The sequence below is a fragment of the Asterias amurensis genome, chromosome 18, assembly GCF_032118995.1.
Source record: "Asterias amurensis chromosome 18, ASM3211899v1".
NCBI classification, from domain to species: Eukaryota; Metazoa; Echinodermata; class Asteroidea; order Forcipulatida; family Asteriidae; genus Asterias; species Asterias amurensis.
In genome coordinates this window covers 5,639,772-5,659,063 of record NC_092665.1, presented here as the reverse complement: position 1 = coordinate 5,659,063, position 19,292 = coordinate 5,639,772, and the positions used below count along the sequence as shown (strand labels likewise).

The 19,292-nt window shown below is 40.5% G+C and overlaps 1 protein-coding gene, 1 long non-coding RNA gene and 1 pseudogene across 2 annotated transcripts; 2 read left to right on the top strand and 1 right to left on the bottom strand.

Moving 5' to 3' along the window:
* The window catches only part of LOC139950945 (alkaline phosphatase-like), a 446,069-nt pseudogene that overhangs the window by 88,212 nt on the left and 338,565 nt on the right, over nucleotides 1–19,292 (top strand).
* Nucleotides 7,072–8,724, bottom strand: LOC139950304 (uncharacterized). The gene is made up of 3 exons (XR_011787636.1): nucleotides 8,416–8,724; nucleotides 7,576–7,688; nucleotides 7,072–7,128 (listed from the first exon to the last, which is right to left on the bottom strand). It is a non-coding gene; the product is annotated as an uncharacterized lncRNA (long non-coding RNA).
* LOC139950898 (adiponectin-like) lies at nucleotides 9,237–10,985 on the top strand. Its single transcript, XM_071949742.1, has 4 exons — nucleotides 9,237–9,299; nucleotides 10,173–10,296; nucleotides 10,384–10,475; nucleotides 10,695–10,985. The coding sequence occupies exons 1-4, from the start codon at nucleotides 9,237–9,239 to the stop codon at nucleotides 10,983–10,985; spliced, it is 570 nt and encodes a 189-aa protein (XP_071805843.1).

The window sequence follows — 19,292 nt, the reverse complement described above, 5'->3', positions numbered from 1 at the left end:
AATCAGTTTAAAAATACCCTCTAAGGGCAAAGGCAGGACACATTAATAGGTATTTTTCAACCACTTGTGAGTCTTTCCACTTGGTGTATCTCAACCTATTCTTAAATTAACAAACCCGTGAACATTAATTTGAGCTCAATTGGTCGTCGAAATTGCGAGAGAATAATGGGAAAGTCACCCCCGTCGCACAAGTTGTGTGCTTTCAGATGCCTTCAGTTTGAGACCTTAACAACTCGAGAAAATACTTCTTTCTCAAAAACTGGGTTTCTTCAGAGAGAGCCGTTTCTAACAATGTTTTATACTATTAACATCTCTCAATTGCTCATTACCAAGTAAGTCTTTATGCTAGAAATTTTGTTGAGTAATTACCTATGGTGTCCAGTGCCTTTAATGTTGCTCTGTTGGTGGCGCACTCTACTATAAATACATTGTCATTGCATTTCGATTTCGAAAAAACACACTGAGTTAGTGTTAGTAAACATATACTTCAAAAGAGTGGAAGCACGAAAGAGATCCATCTGAACAGTATATATATTGCGTACACAGTTCTTTCTTTGATAATAAACTTGCACTTTAACTCACAATCATCAGGGAAATACATCAATTGAGCGGAAATAGAAGGAAAACGGCCAGGAACTTCAGGAAGCAATCACACAGTGCAACCCAGTAGGGCGGATATACATGTAAAAACACCATACCATTAAAGCGTGTACAAATTGAGCTCCATTGGTATCATACAGCCTCATTCAAACCAGTGATAGAGTAAGTCACTTCTTTCAATCAGTGACTTTAACACATACACAATGTAGTGTAGAGTTTTACACCATTGGTATCCATTCAACATACAGTCTCATTCAAACTAATGATAGAGTAAGTCACTGTCATAAATCAGTGACTTTAACACGGTATTGATCCACAATTGCAGCGTACAGCCTCGTCCAAGCCAATGGTAGAGTAAGTCACTGCAATCAATCACTGACTTTAACACGTATCTATGATTGGCGGCTCATCGATTGTCAATCAAACCCGAAGTAGACTGATGAGCACTTCAATGAAAATACAGCAGTATTTAAACGCGCTGCACCAGCAGCAGTGTTCATAACAACTTTGCATCATAAGAGAGGAACTGAGAAGGTTTGGACTACAAGAACACATCATCAAGGTAAGTGTTCCTCATTCTACTGCCGGACTCAAGCTTTCGTTTCCAGATACAAGTAGTGGGTTTAAGGTTAGCCTATTGCAATGCGGTTGCAGTTTTTGCTCCAAAAGGGACACCACTCGATACAGCTGATATTCTCATGCAGTGGTTAGGTCTCTTCTCTTCTAAAGCTCTGCCATCTTAGTGAACTGTGGTGGTACTATGATTGTACACAAACATGTGCACCCAGTTGAATCTCCTTTGCCTGAAGTTTTGTTTTCTCGCACTACTTGCAGATGGTTTTGGACAAAGCATTAACACACTGATATCAATGCAATGCGATGTTTAACAGTTTGAATAAGTTCTTTTCCACTGGATTGATTAACCGCGCTTGACTTTCGGCTCGTTTAAAACATATTGTTTAAAGATAATTATGGTCAAAAAGGTATGGCATTGCATTGTTTGACGTGACCATTGCATTATTTTATATATAGAAATTAGGTAAACTATTTCAGATTGAACATTATACAAGATATGTACCTAGAATAAGATGTCGATGGTCTTTTGGGAACCCGAAGGGGCAACAACCGAGGCAAGACGAGTGTATCGCCTGCTCCAAAGGTTTTAAGATAATCTTTACACTTTATCCTTTAACCGTGGTGGGCCACGGTTAAAGGGACAGTTGTTCTGTTTAACCAGGGCAATTGAGTTCTCTTTTTTAAGGCATTATATTGCCATTTTACGAGATTACAACAAAATTGGCAAAATTCGACCCAATTTAAACGTAATAATGGCAAACATATAAACTAAAATGATGGTACGCCTCAGTAAGACACACCGTAAAAACAAGTGTTTGGGTTCTGTAACAAATTTCGAACGCATCAAAGGGTTTAGAATAAACACGTAACACTGTATAGGGCCCATGAGTTGTGTTGTAAAACATTGGGTTTCGTCCATTTTCTACATCAAACTTAAAAACTGGTGTGATCATCAATCGTTGATGTGCGCTGAACACCTTTTAAACGCTTCTTAAATACACATTCTTAACACAAAGTAAACAGCTGAGGCGTCAAACTAAACGCATCATACTAAAAACAATGCTTGACGAGTTTAGTTTGACGCATCAGCCGTTTATAAATGGGCAAAAACCATTGCTTTCAACACAACTCATTGGCCCCATACACTGTTACGTGTTTACCATATACACCCTTTGACGCGTTCGAAAACTGTTACAGAACCTTAAAACTTGTTTTTGTTTACAGTGCAGTTGTTGTGCGTTTTACAAATGTCTTCACCCTTTAGGAAATGTGATTGTTTGTCTTTGTACCATTTTTTTTGTTTTGTTTTTTATGAACAGTTTTGTGATTGAGTCGCCTGCAATTTGTTAGAAGCACCGTTATTGCCATGATGTATAGCTTTTTAAGCAAAAAATCCCTGTTCATACCTCCTGCAAATGCGAATGCGAATATTTACAAATTTTGACGTAACAAAATCGCAACTTTTACTTCGCATCAGTTGAAATGTGTTCAATCCCTGCAAAAACAGGGATGTAGCTTAAACATTCGTATCCAATTCGCGTTCGCAGGAAGTACGAACATAGCTTAAAGCATTTTGTGATATACAAATGCCGATAATTTATTGCATGCATAGCTGCGCTGAAATCATCACTTTTGAAAACGAGGTCATCTCAAAACTAAAGTCTCGTCAACGAATTCTTCAAAAGTATTATCTCGACAACAGTGTCCCAGTTTTTGGGGGTCGAACAAGTCATCGGCCTGGTAGTAACTTGCTCACACTATGACAAACAAGGGTTACGGCAAGCAACGTCGAGCTGCGTATTGCAATTTTGAGTTTGCCGCCAATCAACGTGTTTTGCCGTCAATTTTCGCTGACGAACCCGCTAGCGACCGAAGACGGTCGAAATTATCAGTCGTGTCCGTCGGCAAAGTTGTGACAGCCAAAAAAATAATTGTGATTGTGTTCAGATTTCGTTGGAGAACGCAAACCCTCATTTCATTGACGCAGACGGCCGCAGTTATCAGTCGCATGACATTTCCATGCCGTGCGATTCCGCCTATTGACCCAATTCACCTCACGTCATCATCAAAATAATCTTGGAGGCGCCATTTTGGTGGTCAATGTCAACGTGTGTTGTTTAGAGAAGTGCGCTATTTCGGCGACTCTGCGTTTACACGTAAATCTATTGGCAACCAACATGGTGAGCGTGGTATCAGTCGCCGCGTGTGACGCGCGTGCAAGGGGTCAATTGTCGTTTTGAGGTCGTCACAATTTCGTTGGTAGTCGTTGTCTGATGATTGGATGACCAGAATTTTGTGAAGAGTGGGAACGTCAAACTCGACTGTTATACAACCCACACACAGACGGTTTGATGTCGGCAAACGAGTCACGTCATCGTCGCCACAACCCACCTTCATCAGCCGCCGTTCCTTGCCGCCACCCAATCCGCTGCCAGCCGTGTGACCCTTTTCCTAATGTCGCTGTAGGTCGTTCCTTCCCCGTCAGCTAATTATGATTTTTCCATTTGGGCTTTTTGCCTTTACTTTGCCGCCAACGTCTTGGGATTTTCACGGTCGCCACTTTCCGTTTGGCTTATGCCCCACTACTATGTAAGCCAGCCTTAATAAAGGTTGGCTTACATAGTAAGGACGGACGCGACTAATGTTTGCAGCCGTCTGCGGTCTCTAGCGGATTCGTCAGCGACAATTGACGACAACACACGATGAATGGCGGCAAACTCGCAATTGTGATTCGCAGCTAAACGTAGCATGCCCCCTAATCGTCATAGTGTGAGCCAGCCTTAACAAAGGAGCAAATATAAAAACAATTGTGGTTTGTTTTGAATTAAGTTAGCTTTACTCTCGGTTCTACCCTTACTACGACTCTCAGTAAAATGTTTTCAAATTCTATTTTGTGCGAAAAATGTGTAAAAAAAAAAAACTATTTTAAACATTGCTGGCAAAAAGGTAAATCGTGAACATTATGGATTGATAACTCAGTAGGAGAGCGCCGAAACAATATGGGTCCAAGGTTCACATTCCATTTTTGACAAAATGTCTTTGCTCAAGACAAAAACACTATAATTAAAGATGGACTATAACAGATTATTGATACAGGCAATATTACTATTTTTGTACAAGAAATGTAAAATAAAGACTGATATTTTAATAGTATTCAATAAAACCTTAACCTTCATGCAAAAAAAACACAAACTCGCGCGGCGTACTCCGACCCAGAAAACTCAGTTTCGGCAAAAGCCGGTGACCCACGAACCATTCATACACAGTGTGTGACGTCACACCACGTACACCACGCCTTGTACACAGTGTGTCAGGTCGATCGTGTGCGTGCATTTTACATGTACATTGAATGTGGAATAACATCGGACACTATAAGCTGATTTTTTACACAAAACAACAGCGAAACTGTCCGATGGCAGCGGGTCTTGGGAAAACCACAGTATAGATGAGGAAAAGGCATTTCAGGGAGGCACTTCAGAGGAAAGTGAGGGCTCTAGCGATAAGGGGAGCTCACCGGACGAGAGAGAAGCCGAAGACGTGTTATGATTACATGTAGTTAACCAGCCCGGGGACGATGATCGTCAGGCCGAAGACGATGAGCCAAACCCTGATGATCGACGGCTAAACACGGACTGGTAAGGCCACAAAACGTTTCATGAATTATACTGAATGATGCTTCGTTTGAGCAGTTTATTTCTGCTCCCAAAAATAGTTGAAGGCTATCCTTGACTAAATTAAAACATGAACGAACATGATGGACAAGGTTTATTGTTTAACTCCATTCACGTTATAATACATGTATGTGAACAACACATGCACTGACTTAGGCAGTAGAAATGTGAGGGGAGGGGAGGGGTAATTTTTGTCTTGCGTTTTATACTTTGTTGGGAAAATTCATACATTATAAATTTAAACTGGTAATGTAGATAACCTATGTTGTTGTTTTTCTCCACCAAGTAACTGCGTGGTGGTTGACACATGTGCATCTACACAAATATGCATGTACATGTATGTAACTGCTACTTTGGATTATGATTGCCTTCTGGCATGGGTATAGTTTTTCAGGTACACACATGCAATATTAACACTTCACCATGCAAACCACAAATCTGTTGTTAATAATTTTGTATGAATTCTTTTGTTAATAATTTTGTATGAATTATTTTGTTTTGTTTTACAGAAAACACTGCAATGATGATTATCAGCAAGTGGTGAGCTTAGGACTATCTTGTCCGTTCAACCGCTGCCACTGACATCATGTTTGATGGCAGCAACACGAAGGACGTTTCCAAACCCTCGTGTACAGTACAGTGGAAGGATTTTCGTATCCACCAACGGATTAGGCAGCTTTGCTTTGGTTTATTTGTCTTCAGTTGTAACAATTTTCCAAGTTATAATGATCCGGAGGGAGTGAGAAATAATTTGATAAGCCATAATAATTTACGTATAAATGTACATGTATATTATTTCATTTTGTTTCCTTAAGATGGGTGGGTGGTTCAATTTGATTAATTTAATTTGAACCACCCACCCCTCTGAAAGACACAAAATGTAAACTACTATGGCTTATAAAATTAGGTGTGTGGTTCAAATTGATTAATTTAGCACTTATGTGCAATAAACTTGTCCCCTGTTGTCAACAATACACTATGATTAACATGGTAACAACATTCAACTTGGTTAGCAGAAATATAAAAACAAAACGAAAAACAGAAGCCATGTACACCTCCATAATAACGACAACACTAAAACTGTATGTTTTTTCAAACGACAATAGTTTATGATTGAGTTTAAAATATCAAAATTGAAAAAAGGTTACCTAGTGATAGCGAAATCATCTGAACATTCCGTCATCAAAAAAAGTTAACTATACAACCCTGTCAACGCCCCTCCCCCCAAAAAAAAGAAAACGTAAGCCATGTTATGTACCTAGTTAGCTGTGGTTCTCTTTGTAAATTGTAAATTAAGTTGTACATTAAAAGAATATAATAAAATCATTGTGTACAGACCATGTCATTCTGTTTTTAAACAAAGTTGATTGTTTTACCCTGGTTACCCCCCCCCCCCAAAAAAAAAAAAAAAATATATATATATATATATATATATAAAAAATAAAGTAAAAACCCACATCAATGTGTACAAGCTAGGGCCCAATTTCATGGATCTGCTTACTGTAAACAAAGAATCGACGCTTGCGGAAGCAGGACATTCTGTGCTTACGTCAAGCGTGTTTCACAGGTTACCAGCAAATTTTGGCTTTTGCGGGTCATGGGTGCATACTTGGTTTATACCAGGCATTATACGCTTACAAAGTATTAAGCGCAGAAATTTAGCCTTTGGACGTACGCAGAGAACCGTGACCATAGCGCATATTTGGGTGGTGAACAGATCCATGAAATTGGGCACAGGTCATTCTTTCTTTAAACAAAGTTGATTCTACTACCATGGACCCCCCCCCTACCAAAAAAAAGCACCAAAAAATCAATGTGTACAGGCTAGCTAGGGCCCAGTTTCATGGATCTGCATACTGTAAACAAAGAATCGGCACTTGCGAAAGCAGGGAATTCTGTGCTTACATCAAGCGCGTTTCACAGGTTACCAGCGATATTTGGCTTTTGCCGGTCATGGGTGCATAGTTGGTTTATACCAGGCATTCTACGCTTACAAAGTAAGCTCAGAAATTTAGCGTTTGGACGTAAGCAGAGAACGGTGATCATAAGTGCAGAATTCTTTCTTCAAACAAAGTTGAACCCACTACCTTTGAACCCCCACCCCCCCCCCCCCAAAAAAAAAAAAAAAAAAAAAAAAAAAAGCTGTTGCATCCTTTTCCGGCAGGTGAAGGTTGATGTCAATGACACGGGGGTTACACATCAGCTGCGGATGGAGTCGTTTTCATGTCTTGTCACCCTGCTGACAATGAACAAGTGCATTGTGCATGCATTCTATGCGTATCTGTTTAATGAAAAATAAAAAACAAAACCAAATAATCGTTATGTGGGATTTCTTGAAAATTTACAAGCCAGAAATACAATCTCGGAAGGTTTGACGTAACACCATGTACTGACAATCTCTCTTTGAGTTGGCGTAGTTTTGAAAAGAACCTTACAGGAGTTAACGCAAAACCAGTACAAAAGGAGTCCACATGCAACAAAACCAAGAGGGCAGGTTTTCTTTATGTCTGATAGAAAACATGACCTCCAACCACCCCCTCCCCCACATCTACACCTAGTACAAAACTGTTCAGGTACAGATCGGGGTGGGGGGGGGGTTCTTGCGATTCAACACCCCACCCCCCCCCCCCCTCCACCGTGAACAGTTTTCAAAGGGGCAGCTGAAAAACTAAAAATGAAGAAATCATCTGATACTCTGAAAATTTGCATGCATAGGCCTACTGCTTACCTAAAGTGCTATTGAGAATCTTAGGTCTCCATTTCTAGTTCTGGCTAGCATGTCTCCGTACTGCATTGTCTTCGTCCTGCATTCTCATTGTAGTGTAGAGCTGCGAGTTATTTCTGTAAAAAAAAATAAAAAAAAATAAAAATAATAAAATAAATGAAAAAACTAGTGCTGAAAAAGAACTGGCCTTATTTTACAAATGCAAATATAGTAAACACTCCATAATTAACCGTGCCAAGCCAATAAACACAGCTATAGGAAAACTTCAGACTAAACTTCTCTGGAATTGGTAATTCCTGAATTAGGAGAGAACAATTCTGAATGACCATGGATGGGCAATTATATGGATGGGAGTTTGAACATATTTTTGAGCTGTGCCTTAAAAAAAAAAAACGAACAATTCTTAGGCAGCTTTGGCAAAAACAATGTCCAGCAATCCAGTATAGACCAATATAAATACATGTCAGCGAGGCCAATAAACTGTTAACTGTAACAATCAACTTTTTAAATGGATTAATATAGTGTTCACACATGGTTGAGCATGAACATGCCAGAAAGTGTAAACCAGGGCATAAACATGCCTAAAGCACTTGGGTGGCTGCATGGATTCATCACTCAACAGAGTCAATAATACACTATGTAGCTATTTTATGGTAGTCGGGTCAGATTCAGAGCATGCACATCGTGTCATTTGACAACAAGATGATTGTTCCTTGCATGAAAAGGGTAGAGATTGTTTACTATTTTTCTTATTACAATTACATGTACATGTATTGGGCCTGAATTAATAATGGAGATAGTTTCTCAGTAGTAGATTTTTAACAATTATTAACAAGTACTTACCAGGCTTTTCTCCCTCTCTTTTCTGTAATGCCACTTGATTCTTTTGCTGTTCCACGGCCACTTGCGACCAGGGCCACGGCAGAGGGACACCGCCGACGTCGTAGCATGCACAAGCAGCACTGGCTGGGGCCTGGTGGTAGAAGATCCCACTGAATTCTCTCGATGCTTAGAGGTTTAAATTTCGGAATCGATCCAGGCTTCTTACACAAACTTTGAAACTTCTAGTGCATCCACAAACAACCAAATAGTCGGCAGTATTTATAGCTGATACATTAGAAACAAAAGGCTTCGTAGCACACACGCACGCCTATAGTGTGGATGAAAACGCATACACAACACACGGAGTAACATGGCGTAATCTTTGTTTACTCTCGTTGCTTCATGGGTATGACATCACCATGTTTTGACCGCGTTCATGACGTCCGCTGGTTTACAAATCCGCTTGGATTTCAGTGTTGGTTTAATAGCCGGAAACCAGTACAGGGCGGGAAATTTCAAAATCGAAGAATCGATGTCAAATTTTTTCGGTCAAATTGTAGCAAAATTATTTGGAGAAAACCATGACCACAACAATGAATTGATAGCTGAACACAACATAAACAAGTTCTGAGAGTGATTTTAATGTAGGAGTACCGTTTAATATAGTCCATCTTTAAGAATGAGATTCGGAATATATTTAGTAGAAACTACGTCAAGTCGATCAACTCAATAAGTGACCACGTACAGCTTTGAGTTGATCCGTGCTGAGAGTATGTGCAAATTCGGCTGGAAACTCAAGAGTGCTGTTTTAGCTACAGCCGCACATTTTTGTTTAAGACAATATGTTGTCTGGATGGTTCCAAGTGACACCACATGATCGCCGGCAACGTATTGTGTATCATTATGTATGGGTCGAAACTGTGATGTCTCAAATTAACCTTTCAATAGTAACACATTTGTTTATAAAGCCAACCTCCATGTTTTTTCAGGCATTTCTTCTAGTATAATAAGTATTAATTAACCAGTTTCCAGGTCCAGGGATGGCCTGTGTCACAAACAGACCATTTCGCTGCTCGGCTCAAATTACAACATACCTATTATCGTTTGCACACGTAGAGGGGCAATCCAACGAATAATAAAAATAATAATAACATCGAAGTATCTTCCAACAAGGTACTCAATTGGCGCTGAGTATATACAAACTTTCAGAGTTATTGAAATGATAAATTCTGAGAACCAATTATTTAGCACCTTATAAGGGTTTACAAGGTGCTACGGCGCATCAGCAGCCACAGCCAGGAACACCAAGGCGAGCCTTTTTTTTCTTTTCGATATGTGCACTGGGATATTTTACATGCGTTACACAACACATGTGACCAACGGCTTTACGTTCCATGCGAAAGGCGAGGTTATAAGTGTCACGACTCGGGATTCGAACCCACACTCTACTGATCAGAAACACCAGAGTTTGACATCGGTGGTCAAAACCGTTCGACAAAGACACTTCTGTTTATAATATCAATTATAACAGTTTGAACACTCCAAAGGCGTTCTCATTTAATTGCTTTAAAAAAACACATTACATTTGTTTATTTACCGATTTAGTTCAGCAAACTTACACTATTATTCAGTTGATCAACTAATGTGCAATTTGATCTAATCTGATACCTTACGGGCGAATACATAATAAAATGAGAGGATCAACTGACAAATGATCAACCCTACCAGCTACGAAAACACAATTGCTATAAATGTTGTTATTCTTACAATTTTTACAGATGAAGATTACGTTAGCAGTGGCCATTGTTTTGGCTTGTATGCAAGTTCAGTTCCTGGTGGCTACAGCAGCAGTTTCACCTGATTCGGGAATGACGTGTAACTCTTGCTGCCAGGGCCCAGCCGGTATACCGGGAATCCCTGGATCTAATGGGAACCATGGTCAGGGACTTGTAGGCCCCAGAGGTGATGCTGGCTCTCCTGGTGAGGTAGGTCAACCCGGGGTTAAAGGAGACAAGGGGTCAGATGGACTGGTTGGTGAGCCAGGCGCTAAAGGGGAACATGGACTGATGGGAGATCAAGGAGTCGGTCTACCAGGGAAACAAGGACCTCAAGGTCTGCTTGGGATGAATGGTTTGAAGGGGGAGAGAGGTGAACCTGGACCAGCTGGACAGACCGGTGAAGCAGGTGAGTGTAGTACGCGACGGTCCGCCTTCACTGCAGTGAGGTATGCCGACTTCAACCCTCCTTCCGCCTATGATCCTCTGCCCTTTGAAGAGTTACTGTTTTCAGAGGAAGGGACTGATTTCAACTTGAATAACGGCACGTTTACGTGTAATGTGCCTGGGGTTTACGTATTGATGTTCTCAGTCCTGAAACCATCAGGTCAGTATTACCTAACAGTAAAGCTGATGAAGAACGGTAACATCATTGTTACAGGGCATGTAAACGCTGCAGGTACTCATCAAGTGAGCAACAGTGCAGTGATTCCCCTGCACTACGGAGATCAAGTTCACTTAGCTGTTTACGGTCCAGTATATAGTGACTCTGATCATTACACGTCTTTCACTGGATTCCTTCTGCACGAAATCTAAATCAAACATAAAAAACACACGGAAACGTTTTAATGTTTTAGACAACGCTTTATGAAAACGGCGATTATATAGTGTTCCAAAATATAATAATCACTAGTTAATTGTGTTAAAATCGGGCAGTTTGTTTAGATGATGTTTTAATGCATATATGACAATTAATTTGATAAAAGACGTTTTGTTTTAAAGCATGATTTTGCAAACGTGTTTATTGTGACGAAAACATGTTTTGTTTTGTCACGTTAACAGTGCTTTAAATATCAGTGTATCCCTTTTTTTGTTTTACTTTTGGGGAAATTGGTTAAATCTACTTTTCAATGTCAGTTTACAAGGGTGCTTTAATAAGTACTTGATAACGACTTTTAATCATTTATGTTCCCCCCCCAAAAAAAAAAAAAAAATGAAATTAATAAAAATTAAACACAAACAAACTGGATAGTTTAGTAAGAAGTAAAGAAAAGCAAAGCAATTCACCTTCCTTGATACAGACCGAGACAGCAAAAACATAATTCATGATGGCCGCCTGTTTCGCCGGTCATTTTGTATTTCCAAATATTAAATTGGTGACTATAGCTGCACCCTGTTGAAGCAACAACATAGAAATATCTCACCTAACAACCGGTTACAGTTGTCTTCTGTTGATATATTGGTTTATACTTATGAATTTCAACTAATGATAACTTGTGATCAAAAGGATACAGCGTTGCCAAGTTACCGGAAGATATTTGTATTGTGCCGTATTTTCCCGAACACGTCTCGATATAGTGAAGTATATTACTCTTCCTCGTAGTGTTGCGTTTGTTTGTTTTTTACATGAGAGACGTTTTTTTTTTTTTTTATAATGCAGATGAAACGTTTCGGTGTTCGTTTTGACCAAACCAATCTTGCTACAAAAAGGTATACCAACAAAACACACCATCATTTTGATCGTAACTTAACTGAATAACTTTCGGAATACGAGCTACTTACACAATATTGAATTTCATCTTGATCCCCCTTACTACAGAAAAGTGTCGCTGACAGTAAAAATAAAGACAGTGGACACTATTGGTAATTTTCAAAGACTAGTCTGCTTACTTGGTGAATCTCCACATATCTGCATAAAATAGCAAACCTGTGAAAATTTTAGCTTAACCGGTCGTCGAAGTTGCGAGATAATAATAACAGAAAAGACACCCTTTTCACTCGAGGCTGTGTGCTTTCAGATGCTTGATTTCGAGACTTCCAATTCTAAACTTGAGGTCTCGAAATCAAATTCGTGGAAAATGACTTCTTTCTCGACAACTACGCCACTTCAGAGGGAGCCGTTTCTCACAATGGTTTATACTATCGACCTCTCCCCATTACTCATTACCAATTGAGGTTTTATGCTGATAATTATTTTGAGTAATTACCAATAGTGTCCACTGCCTTTAAACATTAACGTTACAGGCCGTCAAAAACACAATATTAATGTTTGAATTAACATTAGCATACATAACATATAAATTGATACATATATTTATACAAAGGATTGTTATCTAAATAAACTAGTATCCATTGTACCAGAAGTTAAGATCTATGTCATAGTTTTATAAACGGTCAGATGTCACTTGAATGTTTTAAAAACATTGAAGGAATGAACATTGACGCCGTATCAGTTGATTGTTTTGGTTTTTGTGTTTTGAGTATTTAATGGATATTAAACTACAATTATTGGTTAATACAATTTACAATCTGATTTTTTTCCTGACACTGTTTTACTCTTTTTGTCAAAAGCTACAGCACCTCTGCAAGTAATAATTTAAGGGAAACTTAACGTTATATCTTCAACCAGTGCAAGTTTAATGAAAAACAGCGAACATTGTGTTTGTGTCATTCTACAAAAAATATCCGAACCCTTAAGTTTAAAACCCTGAGACTTAACTTGCTATGTCAAATAGTTCAGAGCACGCTTTTTTAAATGGCACAATGGTATAAACAACCGTTTGCCCCGCACAATTAAGTAAAGTTCAGCATAATTTTCTTTTAGTAATAATCTCAAATTCAACTTGCTCTCTTTTTATAGACCAGTAGTGACCCTCATGAATGATATAAGTTGTACAAGCTCATCAGCCCTTCCCAGTGATGCTAGATGACCATAATAGACCCTTCCCATGAAATACGTAAATTGCACATAGCGCGTGCGCACTAACGTTTTGGTTGGCAAAATGGGTGCGTGACGCAGACGCGATTGCGCGTCTGCTTAGTGCACAAATCTATGGCGCTTGCCAACAAACAGGGTCTGTACGCATGCGTGAATGTAATTAGCATATTTCATGGGAAGGGTCCATTGTCGTGTTGGGGTCGACACAATATACCCTTCACATGCAATATGTAAATTGCACATAGCGCGTACGCACTAACGTTTTGGTTGGCAACAATTAATGAGGGAACTTCGCGCTGTTTTGTACACGGCTAATGGGTGCGTGACGCAGACGCGATTGCGCGTCTGCTTAGTGCACAACTGTATGGTGTTTGCCAACGAACAGGGCCTGGACGCATGCGTGAATGTAATTAGCATATTTCATGACAAGGGTCCATTTCGTTGGTAGTCATTGTCTGATGAGTAGATGACCAGATTACTTCGAAGAGTGGGAACGCCAAACTCGACTTTTTTATACTACCCGTACGCAGAGGTCTTGATCTCGGCAAATGAGTCACGTCATCGTCGCCGCAACCTACCGTCAGCCACCGTTCCTTGCTGCATCCCAATCCGCTACCAGCCGTCTGACCTCTTTCCTGTTGTCGCCGAAGGTCGTTCCCAACCGTCAGCCAATTTTGGTAATCCCTTTTGCCGCCAACGTCTTGGGATTTTCACGTTCGTCACTTTCCGTTTGGTCTTTGCCGCTACTATATGAGCCAGCCAAAGAAGGACTTAAAGCCAGACTTAAAGCCAGACTTAAAACTTACAGAAAACAAAACAAAGGCTCACAGATTTACAAATAACTTACAAGGTTTACAGAAAGTAATGATGAAAGACTTCTCTTGAAATATTATTTCACGAAATGCTTTACTTTTTGAGAAAACATTTAACCAATATCAATTCTCGATATAAGAATTACGGATGCATTTTAAAAACATTTCATAACACGGCGAAACGTGCGGAAACAAGAGTGGGTTTTACCGTTATTTTATCCCGACTCCGATGACCGATTGAACCTAAATTTTCACAGGTTTGTTATTTTATATAGCAGTTGTGATTCACGAAGTGTGGGCTTTGGACAATACTGTTTACTGAAAGTGTCCAATGGCTTTAAGCACCTTCGCATTGCACCTAAACCCTGATCAAATAAACCCCAGTCACCTTTCCCTGTACACAACCAACAAACTATGGATGCGTTCGATTAGTTTCCCTGGGTCGACCCCGGTTTGCTCATCTAAGATTCGTATTTTTTTCCAGGACGAACGTGGGCAGACGTTCGTCCTGGAAAAGTGGGACACTTGGGGCTGACCCGATATGCACTGACGTCACCACGAGAAGGGTCACGTGATGATGCGTATTTATTTTCGAGGACGAACGTGTGGTAAGTATCTGCCCACATTCGTCCTGGAAAAAAATACGCCACCTGGATGAGCACATCGGGGTCGACCCGGGGAAGCTAGTTGAACGCACCCACGGTAGCCTGAACACATGTTTATTTCACTTAAAGATACGCGGTCAAATTCTTCACCAATATTACATGGAATGTCATGCACGTTGTATGTATATTATACTAGCCTTGCTCAAGGCAGTCGCATTATTCGCTCCGAAAAGACGCCGCTGTAAACCCACCCGTATCCCGGTGCGTGGTGCGTGCGATCACACCGCATGACCCACCCGTATACACACTGTCACATCGTACGACCACTGTGCACATAAGTCATCCGCACTCGTACCACTAACCGCATGCGGAGGCCGTCAGGCCGGCAGCCTTGTCGGGTCTGTAACTTCCGGGTTTAATGTGTTGTGCCTGACGGCCTCCCCATGCGGATAGTGTACGGGGCATCGTGTCGTGCGATGTTACGCACAGTGAATACTGGTGGTTTTTTATACAGCGGCGTTTTTTTTTTTTTTCGGAGTGAATAATTCGACTGCCTTGAGCAAGGCTAATATTATACAAACACCACACACGCTCCTGCATGCTGGATCGGAACATCTGGAGAAAAATCACTGGGCAGGCTCGAGCTTCCACATGGTGCTCGACTTGATGTTGGTTTATTCAATGATATCATTGAATCCAATGGAATCACTGGATCTGAACAGCAGGTACCTGTCTTAATCCTTGCGGATAAAGACAGGGTCGTCTGCAATTTATGGGTTCGTTCGTTTAGCTTCCCTCTTGGTCGACCCCGGTCTGCCCCCGGTACGTTCGAATAGTTTTAATGTCATTCCAGGGTTCACCCGGGTCAGCCCCCAGTGCCCTGCTTGTGGAGTGGGTCACTTGGGGGTACCTGAGGTGCATGCCGTCACCACGAGAGGGCGAGTGTGATCGTTCGATTAGCTCTTGTCAGGGGCTCACCCGAGTGAACACCGCGGGGTCGACCAAGGGAAGCTAATCCCTATGTGGCCCGAACGTCTGACGTCATTCTTCGAGGCTCGTGAATAAAACGCCAGAGACCGGCACCAAAACCGGCGTGTAGTTTGACCTTTGACCTCCCTCATTTCACATAGAGATACTTGAAGACAGGCGGCAGTGCTGCATGTACTGTAGGGGCATGGAAAGCTCATGTCACTGCACGTATCCAATGATTGTATCCAGTTGAATCGCTGGATCGAGCGGCGGGGACCTGTCATTATCCTTGCGGATAACAGACAGGGGCCCAGTCTAATCCCTATGTAGACGGCAAACTGTAAGAAAATATACGTAGAGGGCGCTGTGGCTCTGTGGTGTTATTTAATTGGGAATACGTTTACAAAGTGCCCTCTATTGTACAAATTTATCAAAAACGTACAAAGTGAGGTGTGTACAGATCCGAACGTTGGTTGTGTGTGTGCTCGCGAACACCGTTTTCTTGGAAACCAGGGGACGAGAATTACAAAGCGCCCTCTTTTGCTTCTATTTACTACAAACGTACAGTGTGCGGTGTTGATACACAGACTACAATCCCGGCCATATCTCTTTGGAGATAGCAGGGGCAGGGGAGAAAATGTTTATTGTCAGTGGGAAGTGGACAGGGAATGGTTTTATTTAACGTAAGAATGGGTGGCCCAAGCATTTTGGCCGGGATTGTAGGACTGGTGATTGTAGGCCCCGTTGTCGGAGGAACACAACTCGTCTTATTTGACTGGCGACCGAACATGTTGTTTTATTTTTGCTTCCGAAAACTGCAAACAAACGAAGTGACCTGGATGGCTACTCCTGCCTTCCCCAGGCTGGTATGGGCCGCGGTTAACGAATAGCTGGAGTGCAATTGATTTGTCCTCGGATATTCTGATATCAAACGGTCTGAAGCAGATTGAATCAAAAGAGGGTGCTTTCAGAATTAAGAAACGACAATGGTCACCGCTCACTGTAAGAAGAGTATAACTATCTCCAAGGGACAGAAATCTCCTGCCACTACAAGGGCCACCCGCAATTCTACAGGACTAGGCGCCCGGATGGGTTGCCGGTGTCTCAGTGAAATCAGTGCTGCCGGAGATTATTTCCCCTGTTTGAGAAACTAACATGGGCTGAGTGAGGGTGATTTAACAGTTTGTAACAAGTTTGCCGTATAAGGGGAGGAAATTTTGGGAGAACATAATCTTCTGACATACCTGCCCACAATGGGGACAGAATCTCCGGGGATAGATTTCCATTAAAAACACCGGCCCAAGGCGGAATCGTGCGTTACGTGTTAAACAATCAAAATTACTTCAATCTCATCCAAAAGTTGTAAAATAGTAAATACATTTTGTTCGCAATGTGTTCATTCGATTTTCTTTTTTACTCCATTGTACATTCTTGGTTCCCAAAAAGCATTTGTGCGTTTAAGTGGTAGTAGACTCTGGGAAAACAAAGGATACAACTGAAAATCATTTTAAAATTACCCTTTAAGGACAAAGGCTGGACACATTAGGAAACTTTCAAGCACTATAGTGAGTCTTTCCACTTGGTGTATCTCAACATATTCTGAACTTAACAGACCCGTGAACATTAATTTGAGCTCAATTGGTCGTCGAAGTTGCGAGAGAATAGTGGGAAGACACCCCTTGTCGCACAAGTTGTGTTCTTTAAGATGCCTTGAATTTGAGACCTCAACAATTCAAGAAAGTACTTCTTCTCAAAAACTAGTTTTCTTCAGAGAGAGCCGTTACTCACAATTTTTTTTATACTTTAACATCTCTCCATTGCTCATTACCAAGTAAGGTTTTTATGCTTACAATTATTTGTTGAATTTTGAAAGGTATTAGAAAATGCTTCAAAACAACAGAATTTAGCCATTAACTTATGGTTTGGCGTAACGTACCCCAGAAAAGGTGTCTTCAAATTAGAATCCTCAGTTTGTTGAAAAAAATTTGTTAAAGCTTGACTTGAGTAGTATAGTAAAACGTTCGTGTAAAAAGCAATACACAACTGGCCTTATGTTGCTTTATGTGCTTGCAAATTAGTCTGTTCTGACAAAATACATTAAAATTGACAATGTATTTTTTTTGTTTGACCTTGTTTAAGGTAACAATTTAATTTAAAATTTAATAAATGTCTGTTCAATGATAAAAAGCGAAACTACCATTGGAATTTCGAGCCAAGGGGGCAATGATGTGTTATAGAAACAATTAGGTGAATATTTTTGCTCGAATAAGATGAAGATGTTATGTTTATTTAAACAAAACTAACTTCGGTGTGCTAGTGTAGTCAACACATTCACTTTGCTTACCAATCGGGCACTTCGAGTCAGATGGTGGCGCATTACTTCTTCCTTTTAATTTGTTTAAGTTTACAGATTTTAGTGATTGGTAAATGTAAATGTAATCATTCGATAAATATATTTTTTGGATTGACAAAAAGTGATCAGACAGAAACAAAATCACACTACAATTGCACGCACGTTAATCTCCCCAGCTGATGGCTCTGTGGTGCCCGAAAGCTCAGTGGTGACCTTATCATCGTGAGACTTACACGGTCTATTAGAGGGAAATGGTTGATCACCCTGGGAGCCCCATGTGATGTTGACGTCACATTTGAAATAATATTTACAAACTGGGGGGGGGGGGGTCGAACAGACACACTAAGCCCACAATAACATCCGAGTATTATTAATAACGCCCTCTGTTGGTATAACAGTTGTGCAGCCTTAGTTTTAACCATGGCTTTAATCTCCTCTAATATTAGGAAAGGCGAGGGTCAAAGGTTTCCGATTATACCATAATGTACGCAGGGGTGTACCGAACGTCAAAACAGCAAGGAATAAAAATCAGCGATACTTCGCGCTATGTAGAAATAAAAAGGGACACAAATGACGTTTAAAAGTACGTTTACTTAACAAAATCATGTTTTTGTATAGCTTCATGACTAAAATTAAGTTATCTGAATATTGACTATTAAAATATAGATCCTGAAGAAGTAGAACAAAAACAAATTGTTACAAAAAAGAATCTCTCCACAACGACCCCTTCCACATAACGTAACCGTCCATTGCACGCTAAAGCGTCGGCGAAATTTTACTCATTTTCACAGAGCGGGTCACTGGTCTCTGGCTACCACGGCGAAAAAGTATATGGACAAGGCGAGGAAACACCAGGGCTACGTTAATATAAAGATCACAGGTTCAAATGTCAAAGTAATTTGATTTTTGGGATTTGTTTTCATCAAACATTAAACTAAAATGTATCCAGTCAGTTTCTCATGTAGGCCTGGCGTTTTTTTTTTGTGTTTTTACCTGTATGATTCAAAAGTGATATTACTGGAAAAAGTCGGTCTGATTTAAGCGGCTGTAAAAAAAGGTTAACAGATGTCGTGTTTTTGGTTGTTTGTTTTACTGTTAGCAAACACTGTTAAACTATAATATTGGCTGTCTTTGCTATAAACTGGACAAAATACATTCATTGAATTTCTTTTTCAATCTATAAACTTTTGTACGAAAGAAAACAACAGTAAAGCCAAAATGGAATTTGGTCCTGTAGAGGGCGCCCCATTGTGGCAGTTTAACCCGGAAGCATATCTGACCACGTGGGCAATGTAGTGCTGTTCATGGACCCCGTGAAAAAGATGCGACATTGGTCCATTGGCGTAAATAGTGACGTCCTCTCCACCATGGGTCTCTGAATCAATTGGGACAAGCGCTGGATGGTGAAAATCGGCAGCCTCTGCACAAACAAACAATAAAACAATG